The sequence below is a fragment of the Cannabis sativa genome, chromosome 2 (assembly GCF_029168945.1).
Source record: "Cannabis sativa cultivar Pink pepper isolate KNU-18-1 chromosome 2, ASM2916894v1, whole genome shotgun sequence".
Taxonomy (NCBI): domain Eukaryota; kingdom Viridiplantae; phylum Streptophyta; class Magnoliopsida; order Rosales; family Cannabaceae; genus Cannabis; species Cannabis sativa.
In genome coordinates this window covers 76559786-76570711 of record NC_083602.1, presented here as the reverse complement: position 1 = coordinate 76570711, position 10926 = coordinate 76559786, and the positions used below count along the sequence as shown (strand labels likewise).

General features: G+C 31.8%; 1 protein-coding gene across 1 annotated transcript; it reads right to left on the bottom strand.

The window, feature by feature from the left end:
• Positions 1-4998: 4998 nt before the first annotated feature.
• LOC115720950 (protein CANDIDATE G-PROTEIN COUPLED RECEPTOR 2) lies at positions 4999-9893 on the bottom strand. The gene is made up of 6 exons (XM_030650164.2): positions 9282-9893; positions 6196-6387; positions 5884-6046; positions 5695-5797; positions 5511-5592; positions 4999-5402 (listed from the first exon to the last, which is right to left on the bottom strand). Exons 1-6 carry the CDS (start codon positions 9783-9785, stop codon positions 5325-5327), a joined length of 1122 nt encoding a protein of 373 aa, XP_030506024.2. The 5' UTR covers positions 9786-9893; the 3' UTR covers positions 4999-5324.
• Positions 9894-10926: the final 1033 nt, after the last annotated feature.

Sequence of the window (10926 nt, the reverse complement as noted above, 5' to 3'; positions counted from 1 at the left end):
AACTAAATGGGCCTAAATAAATTCTATCAAGAACTATGATAATTTATTTTAGCAATAGCAACCTATATGCATCTATAATAAAATTAAACACATAGGCTCACACAGGCACACTTTGGATGGGTCCTATCATGTTGCTAGGTCATACACAGATGAAAGAAGATTGTAAATATACCTGTTACAAATTATTAACTTGACCAATGGAGCCATCAGATCATTAGATCTGGCAAAAAGTAACCATGGCTATTTGCAATCAAGTAATAATAGGTTTTGAAAACTTACAAACAAGCTAAAACACATACTCCTACAACAAGGTTAGCTGGATAGTTGGATGTAGGATTTATCTAATTTTAAATTAAATAATTAATTTCGAAATAATTAATTAATTAAAAAATAATTTTTCGAAAATTTTAAAAAAAAATTTGAATCATTCGAAATTTTAAAAAAAAAAATTAAATTTAAAATTAAACCTACAATTTTGAAAAATTAGGTTTCAACCAACCTAAATATCATTTCAAAATTTGCTAACTACTTTTAAAATTTAAATGTTATTTTATAAATAAAAATTAAATAAAAATTAGAAAAGATAAGTTAAATATCTTTTTCAGATTTTAAATTTAATTTAAATAAATAAAATAACAAAATTTAAAAGTTAGCAAAATATCTTACACCTATTTAAAATTACATGATTATAATTATCTTATTTTAAATTTAAATAAGGTCAAAATATCTAAAAAAGATTTAATTTAAAAATATATATAAAATCTGACCTTAAATTTAAAATTAAGATAAGATATAATCAAATTTAAAAATAAGATAGATTTTTAAGCAAAAAGATAGATACTAATTCTATTCAAATTCAAATTACACTAATATCTTGAATTAAATTTAAAAAATATTAAATTAATTCAAAATGATAATTGGAATTGAATTAGGAATAGTAATAGTATATATACAAAACTATACAAAAAATCGGAAGTTAATTCCATGAAAAAGCATGAAAAATCGAAGAAAAACGAAAAAATTGTGAGCTGTACGGACAGTTTTCGCGATCGCAGGAAAATTTCAGCACAGCTCCGATTTTTTTCGAATCTTCAAAAAATCATAACTAATTCAAATAAAATCGAAATTGAGTTCTGTAAAAGGCTAACTTGCTTAATTTTTTCCATACTATCCAATAAAAATAATTCTAGAAACAGAATCGCAATTATTTTTCACGAAAATTTACAAACATCAATCAATCATCAAATAACACTCAATACAACATGATACCATCCAAAAACAAACAAACAATCGTTTTAAAGTCCAAATTTCTTGCAAGTAAATCAATTACCATGGCTCTGAGGCCAGTTGTTGGAAATTATTTTACCAGTATCTTAGATCTACTCACAAGTATGTTTATTAACATCCTAAATAAGAACTTTCTAAAACGATAAATTAAACACATATAAAGTTTAGGAAACCTTACATTGGGTGCAGCGGAATAATATGACTCCTTCCGTTCAGATATCTAGCCCTTGATTCCTTTCTGTAGCAGAGCATTATCAATATCTGAACCTGGATCTCTTTCTCTGAATCTTTGATGCTGAAACTCCTTTGCTGATGATCTTTCTTCACGATCTTCCTCACTATGATTGAGGTATCACTTGATGTGTGTGGGCACTACTCATACACTAAGGATTTCGAAATATTGAAGAAGAAGAGAGGGAGTGGTCAGCCAGATAGGGAGAGAGAAGGCTCAGGTTTTTCTCTGAAGGAAAAATAGAAAATTTAAGTGTAATTTTCCTGAAGCCTTCACTATCTATTTATAGCATTCCACTAGGGTTAGATTTGAATTATATGGCATTAAAATAATGAAAAAATCAACTTAAAAACCTACAATAGGTGGCCGGCCATACACTTAGTGGATTGGGCCTTGCTTTTTGTAATTTTGCAATTTTAACACCTTTTGTATCTGATTTTCTCAAAAATACCAATTTCTTAATTCAACCATTTAAATGCCAATTCTAACTATTTAATAACTATAAATAACTATTAAATAATATTGTCATTTATCATATTTATTAATTGAACCATACAAAGTATCATAATTAATAAATATGCCCCTATAAACTCTTTCTTTACAATTTCGCCCTTACTTAGTGAAAATTTCACAATTAGACATAGTCTAATTTGTGAATTATAATTGATTAATCAAAACCAATTACATGAGTCTTACAAGCAATATTATCTCAACTAGTGGGGGGACCATGGGTCTATATAACCGAGCTTCCAATAAGTAGATCAAGAATTTAGCACTAAAATTCACTAACTTATTAAATCTTCGTTGAATCCACGCATAGAACTTAGAATTGCACTCTCAGTATATAGAATGCTCTATATGTTCCACCATATAGACACATCATTAGTTATCAATTGTTATAATCCTAATGTGATCAATTATCCTCTATATGAATGATCTACACAGTAAAGGGATTAAATTACCGTAACACCCTACTATGTATTTTATCCTTAAAACACTTGACCCCGTATAAAAGATATTTCAGCTTATGTGAAATGAGATCTCCACCATTTATTTTTGTTCGGTCAAGCTCGAAGGTGATCATCCTTTGCTTACTATTCGCCAGATAGAAGCTATAGATTCCATGTTTATGCTAGCGCTCCCACTCAATTGCACTACCGTGTTCCCAAAAAGTACGTTTCACCCTGACCTAAAAGTAGGTTTAACTAACAATTCAAGGAACACGAATAGCCTTTCAAGATTGAGCTTAATCATAACAGGATTAAGATCATTTGATCTAGGATCAACTAGGCGATATTGACTTGAATAGATTTTACGGTAAGTTTAATTAAATCTAAGTCAAAGTTCAATATCGGTCCCTTCCGATGCATACTCCATGCATCCAACCTGAGCTTTACTTTAACCAATGCTCTGGAAAGAACATAGCACTTCTCCAAATGCAAGTAAACTCTGTTGTAGATTATCATATCAGTAAAACCCTGTGTCTGATAAATCTAGGAAATTTTATTCACATAGTCATGTTTACTTTCCAATGTGTTGACGGCACAATAAACAGGATCAAGTATGTGAAAAGGGTTTCAGATGAATTTATACATTATGTACATATAATCATGAAATAAAATCATGTGAACCATGCAACATTAAATGTTATTTCTGATCTATATTAATAAGTAAATCTGATTATATTGAAATGAGTTTTATTTAGGGCATAAAACCCAACAGGCTCTCCATTCTTCAAGTCTCACCGTTATTGATTAAGTCGTAGGATGAATTCAATAAATTAACTGTATTGATAAAGGACAAACAAGATATTATTGTTAGTGATTAATATCAAACTTCCGATCTCAACATTGAATACTATGGATCCAATGAACAATTTCTCTATGTTTGTTTGTTGTCGTATACAACGTATCGCTCCTTCACAATTTGTCATTATGTTGGAGAAGTAAGTGTGAACTTTAATAAAATTATTGTAAAGTACTTTGATTATTTAATCTTGTGGAAGAGGATGCAAAAAATTGTACAATATTTATATCCATGGTAACATTGTACTGTCAGGTTACTTATCAAACAGAGATCTTCTTGGATAAGAACAAAGATTATGTTGTTGCTGAACATCAAGAACTTTTGGGTGCTTCCAATTGTTCTTTTGTTGCAGGCTTGTTCCCTCCTTTACCAGAAGAATCATCCAAATCATCGAAATTCTCTTCAATATGCTCTCGCTTTAAGGTCTGTTTTTCTTTCCTAATATTTATATCTTCGGGTATATTAGTCAGATCTGTTATGGTGACAATCTTTCTTGTACTTTATACAGCAACAACTGCAGTCTTTGCTTGAAACGTTGAGTGTTACTGAGCCTCACTACATAAGATGTGTAAAGCCCAATAATCTTCTGAAGCCCTCTATATTTGAGAATAGCAATATTTTGCAGCAGCTTCGTTGCGGGGTATGTTTTTTATTGTGGTCTTTCAAATGTTCTTGTGTCACTACCAATTGATTGTGTTTGGTTGCATTATGTACATAATGTAATTGATAAATTTCTTATTTTAGGGGGTTATGGAGGCCATTAGGATTAGTTGTGCCGGATATCCTACAAGAAAGTCATTCCGTGAATTTGTAGGTCGTTTTGGCATCTTGGATCCTAATGTCTTTGCTGGGAGGTAGGTTAATTAGAATCCAGGACTTTTATTGTTATTGTTATTATTATGATTATTAGTAAATTAGTATATTTATTGGATTTACGGAAGTGATTTATATATTTTAAATTGTCACTTTTACATGCCTTTCATATGTTGATTTTTTAATTAAATAAATTATGCACACCATGTCTAATTATCTTAAATGAAAATATATCACTGTTTGCAGGAACACCGCCGCTTTGTCGACACTACCATATTCAATTTATCAGAGAAAAAATGGATAATCCAGATATATGCGGACCCAGCTAGAATGAAAAGTGTAAAATACAAAAATTACACTATTGTCTCTATCAAAGAAAATAAAGATTGGAATCCACCAATGACTATCATTAGTTTTCTTATCTACAATTTTTAGACTAATGCTATCTTCAATTATCAACAATTTAGAAATTGATTTTTAATTTTCTTTTTATTGTATCCCCATTTAAGTAATATTTCTTTAAATATTGGAACATCAATTTTTAATTTATTTTTGGATTAACTTAAGAATATATTTAAATCATTAAGTTTTCTTAAACACTAATATATTACATTCAATATTCAATAATAATCTCACTTTCAAATAACATAGAAAAAACCTAACATAAAATTTAATATACGTGCCTCGCACGTAGTATTTTGCTAGTATATAAATAATTAGCAATCCTAATTTTCTAAAGAGATCTTAAAACCTTGAAGAAAAAAACCAAATCATCCAAACATCGAACTTATTTTTTTAATTAAAAATAAGCTAAAAACAAAGAGAATTAGAACGACTAAAAAACCTAGATGGAATGCATATGAAGTAATTAACTTTTTGTTATTAAACTGGAGTCCTTTTTTCTTGTGAATTTCATTGTTCATTTGTTGATGATTACACCATTTGTGAACACCTGAAGTCATGATATATATTTGCCTTCCTTATATACGATTACAGGAGCAAGCTTAAGCACATATGACTTGACATTGCTGTGTCATACAATTGAGTAACAAGACAGACTACCAATAAGATAAGGATTGGGTCAATCAGTGTATTGACTTGACATTGCTGTGTCATAAAATATTTACTTGTGTATTTACAATCAACAGTGTAACAAACTACCACTACATCATCATGTGAGATGATTTCATTCCCAATCAGCATCGAAGAAACCGGCATCTTTCATCTCCGAGTAGTATGCATTTTCCAAGTTCAAATTTTCCTCCTGCATTGATTAAAATATAGAATATACAGTAATTTGCAAGGCATCGATCGACTATATTAACTGAACAAAGAGAATCTTGTCTTGCAGACAAGGGTTGATGAAGCTTACCATGAAAAAGTCGGCAAGAAATGTTGCATAAATAAGAGGAAGATAAAAAGCATGGTAACAGACAATGGTAGTGCCATATAACCTGCGATCAAAATGTTCGAAACAACAAAAAGCCATCTTACTAATTTGTAGCCACATGATATACTGAAATCTTTTAGCTCCTAAAGATCAATATCAGAAATACCAGAATCCAAAACCAGCCCCATTCCCTGTAAGTCCGCAAGCAAATAGCGACACTGCATTTAATGAGAACATGATTGCAGTGTATTTGTAGAAAGCAGGTCTTGCTGTAAAGAAGAATAGAGCTATCAGATTCTCCCTTGAATCAGTCATAAATTTAAGAGCTGACTTGTACCTATGGTGAGCTTCTTACCTGGTAATCTTTCTCTCCACTTGGAATTGTACATGAACAATATAGAGCCATAAATTGCAGTAAGCACCATCTTGTGGACAACCCACAAGCCCCACTTCATTTTATGTGTTTGATCATTGCTGTCAATGAATAATGGGATTCCAAATGCAAAAAGATATATTGCCTGCAAGAGGAACAGCGTCTCATTAGTGTTCCAATGTGTGCATTTTCTAACCATAATAAAGCAGAAGAAAACCAGCACAGTTTTAGCATTCATCGCGGACAAGTAAACATCACTCAAAAAAGTATTAATGAGGAAAACAGATAAGATACCTTCAGAACTATGTCCAAACCAACAACAAGCCCTGAGATACCAAAAGTACGTGTCAAAGCCTCTAATCCATTTACGGAATTTCCTTGGAATAGAAAAGCCAGCAAGCTTACTTCCAAAAACAGCATCCCAGCCTTGGTAAACAAAGATAGGACATTCCAAGCCATTTCTTTTCCTGGAGTGCACTCCCATGCCTGTGAAATTCAAGAATTAACCCAGTCTAAGCTGAATGATTGGCAAAATTTGTATAAAGAAATCAAGCAGTAACTTAATGAGAGGTCCTTAGTTCCATAGTCATAACAAGATCCAAATAAATAGCATTTTGTTGAGTATAAAGACAATTTATATTTCCAATCCAAGTTTAAAAAATGATGTATTCCAATCAAAACCGTACAAAAACTCCCAACTAGATACCATCCATAATATATAGGCATAAGCCATTAATTTCATGTCAAATATGGACACTGTCAAAACCCAAAAGCATGAAGAGCAGTCTACTATACAAAGTTGACATATTAGCCTAGGGTAGAAAGTGATTCACTTATTATTGTTAATTTGTTTTCCTCTGTTTTCTATATCTTCAATTATTTCATGTGGTGTTTCCATTATTTAGATAAGTTGGCAGTGTTGGGTCATTAGAATTACAAAAACAAGTAAGAGTTATGCTCCAGATTTTTTGTTTCCCTAGTGAAAAGGGAGTGTCTAGGGGTTTCCTTTTACAGATTCATTGAATCGAAGATCCATTAGAAGCTGACATCCCTTTGTTCTGATCAACAGTTAGAATTTAGAAGCCAAACCACACTACTGAATGAGAGAGTACCAGCTAGGAGCGCAGAGATAGAGAGCTATCTGGCCAATCAAGTGGAGGACCAATCCTTCTGGCTCCATTATGTCATCTAGCTGCACTTAGAGAGTTACTAACCCAAAGCAAGACCAATTCCTCAGAATCTTGGACATAAGCAAATAACTTAATGGTAATTCATCTAAACCACCAACCTAGTCACAAGCCACAATCGATCGTCAGTAGCCAAACCATATAGGAAAGCTCACTATTGGTAGGGTAACATCTCAAGCAATCAAAATAGTCCTTGATTTTTCTAAGATGAAAACTTTGATAAAAGACAATCTCAAAGCAAACTAGCTTGTGTTGTGAACAAAGTTATATAGTTTATTCACTTGAGGTTTGCGCACATCACACTACCTATAATAACAAACTTTGTACGAATAACTTATGCAAAAAGACTCCATATTACATATTAATATACTTGTCACATTCATGTACTGAGCACTCTAAGCCACATTAAGAAAGTCCTAGTTGATACGCATTGATCCACAGGGTGTCAAAGTCCAAATAAAATAATCGAGCATGAATTGATTGATTGAGTCTTTGTTCCTATTCTGGCCCCATCTAATGATGCTTATTGAACACACTTTGAAAAGGAAGAAAGTTGCCTGCTTGAAGCTAACACCTTAAGACTTTCTCTTGGGCAATCTATGAATTAGAAAGCTCATAACTCCTCAACTCAATCGCTGAACCTCAAAATTATTCATTTATGAAAAGAATTGTGGTCACAGAGTGGGACCTACCTCTAGGCTCTAATCCATAAAACAAATTCAAAAAGTTGTTTCTTTATAATAAATTAAGGCATTTACCCTTTGTTTGGATGGACTTAAGATTTTGAGGAGAAAAAATTTGATGAGGGAAAAAGTGGAGGAAAATGTTTTCCACATAAATAGTTCTAAATTTCATAAAATTTTACTATACTTAAGTTGAATAATTCTAGAAAAAGTATTCTTACTTATTGATTTAATAGAAACATGTGGAATCCTTTGGAATTCATTTTTTCCCACTCAAAATCCAAGTTCCAACCAAACAAGGCCGTATCTAAACATATAAAGGGGCTTCCAATCAAATGTCATACTAAAAGTTAGCAGAGAATGGTGCCCCGTACCCTATTTCTAAGATGGGTAAATTGCGGCATAAATACTTAATGTTTCAGATTTTGTACACTTAAACTTAAATACCTTATCTTTATTTTTGGAGGCAAAAATACTCAATGTTACAATTCTCTTACACCAATACTACCACTTCTGTTAACTTATAAATATGAACATGTGGAGGGCCCATATGCATTACATTTATTTATTTTATTTTAAAATTTAATATTCTTAATATCAAAAACTAAATGCTACTTGTTTCAAAAAATAATAAGAGAGATGCAATACCATAGCTAAGTACCAGTGCAGTATATGGAACATGATTATCGAATTGAAGTGTCAATATCATGTGAAATTTGTTATGAGAGCACAAGTAGCATTTAGTTTCTAATATTAAGAATATTAAGTTTTAAAATAAAAAAATAAATAAATGTAATGCATCAGTGGTAGTAACTAATGTTAGAGAATTGTAACATGGTGTATTTTTGCTTCCAAAACTAAAAATAAAATATTTAAGTGTATAAAATCTGAAATAGGTATTTATGCCGCAATTTACGCTTCTAAGATTATAGCAAAGTCCTTGACTAAATTACTTGGTGGAAAGATTGAAAATCTTGATTGAAGAGAAACCTCCTTTCTAAGGCCTAGAAGAATGCTCATTCTTTAAGAACTCGGAAAGATTGAATTTCTTCCTTTCATTATGGAAGACACCCTAATCATTCCACCAAAAAAGATGGTTATTCACTTCCTATTTTCAAAGCAGGAAATAAGAAAAGAATCTTAGATGTTTGTTTTGGGATTTTACCACATATTTCTCTTTGTTTCCTCCTGAACTGAATTTACTTCTCTTCAGCTAAGTCTATGATTTTCAAAGGATGAAATCAATGGTCTAAAAGACTAAAACAAAGCCAACTCCACCATCCAGGTCAAGCCAGGCCCTCAAATAGCATAATGAAGGATCCCCCGTTTATAGGTAGGCTTATTTGATAACGTACTTCTTATAAAAGGAATTGCGTAACGTAAATCTTTTGTCATGTTGATGCTATATAAAGATTATAATCTAAAATTAAAGAAAGAAAAAAAAAAATCAACGCAAGAATTCTAAATAACAGTAGCACAACTTAGTTATGAAGTCGAAAGAAGAGCGAACCTGAAAAAGGCACCAACTAAGATTGAGCAAACTGACAATCCAAAGGCACGCGTAATATGAAATCATAATATAAGAGCGGCCATGGGAGAGCTTAGGCAAGCTCTGTCTGGCCTGAAAACCCAGGTACAGGACGAACAGAAGCGATGCCAAGATCAGGGCCGCATTATGCCAAAACCCATGGCAGTCTGTGAGCCAGCCGTACAATCGTGGACCCGAATCTCCGACTGGTACTGTCAAATTCGAGCCAAGAGTGAGGGGTATTTGGAGACCTGACGGGGAGAGAATTTCTTGAAGATCGCGCATTTTCGCATGAGAGAGGAAAGGGAAGACTTGTGATATGGGTGATTTGTTGATGAAGTGGTAGAAAGTAGAAACCCTAATCCTAGGTCTGATCAGCAAAAATGGGGACGAATAATGTTTTTGATACGCAATTGAAAAAAAAAAAATTAATAATAATAATAAATTATCACTTTTAATTTTCTTGTTGGATTTTTTAATATGCATACAGAAATTGCTGCAACAAAAGAAAATGGTTTTAGCTTTTAATTTTCAGATGGGAAAACGGTACACTATCACATTTTTTATTAAGTTTAAAAGTTTTAATATATTTTCTATATCGAGAACATCCGTAGAAAAATGTAAGTATAATTTGAGTGTTCAATTTTTATTCCACTTAAAAATTTTATTTTTTTTTACTTTTTTTATTGTGAGAGAGAATTTTTTTCAAAAATACTGTATATTGTGTTAAGTTTTTACAGTTGTTCCACGGTTGTTTTTTAGTTGTGCCAGTGTCATTTTAATTGTTTAGTTTTGTTGTTTTACGGTTGTTTTATAAAAAGACAGTATTTTTGTAAAAAAAAAAATTGTGTAATAATAAAATTGTAAGCTTTTACCCAAAATCCAATATTTTTTTATAAAAACCCCTATATTTTAGGGTTGAGGCCCGAGATGATATCCAGCTAAAGATTGAAATATAATTTGCAGGGATGGTACCTGTGGGATGGGTACATGTGGGACCCACACCTAATCGAGCGGGGATTTCTCAACTTGGCGGGTAATGGGATTGTAGTGGAGGTGATGTCAATACCCGAAGTAGGGTCGGGCGGGAACAGGGTGATACTAACGCCCCATATCTAACACGGTATATCCAGTATTTATTTATAGTTTTAACGTATATGTATTAAGAACAAATATTGACTATTCTGTATTTATTTTATTGACTATTTATTTTTTTAAAAAAAAAATAATTTCTTTCATCTTGAAAGTTGTTGGCCAATCTGTTAGCCTAAGATATGTTTCCAAGAGGGGCGGTGAATTGAAAATGGAAATTTTGATATTATATGCTTAAAAATAGTTAATGGTGTTTTAATATACCACAATAAATATATAGGAAAATAAATCTCCAAAAAATGTTAAATCCAAAAATACTCTCCTCTAGGGGTTACGTGTTGGAATATGTTTTACTAGGATCTAGATTTACTACCATGTATGTTGTTTAACATCATATGAATCTCTAAAACAATGTAAATAAACACATATAAAGTTTTAGAAACCTTACAGTGGGTGCAACAGAATTATAATGGCTCATTCCACTCATATCTCTAACCCTTGTATCATGTCTATAGCAGAGTATCACCAAGATCTG

Excerpts from the sequence above, each read along its gene's own strand:
- LOC115720950 (XM_030650164.2), bottom strand. The coding sequence starts at position 9,785 with ATGCATATTAAAAAATCCAACAAGAAAATTAAAAGTGATAATTTATTA. Across the intron at positions 6,047-6,195 it reads GTTTGGACATAGTTCTGAAG|GCAATATATCTTTTTGCATT; the intron begins GTATCTTATCTG and ends TTCCTCTTGCAG. Across the intron at positions 5,593-5,694 it reads GGGGCTGGTTTTGGATTCTG|GTTATATGGCACTACCATTG; the intron begins GTATTTCTGATA and ends TTTTGATCGCAG.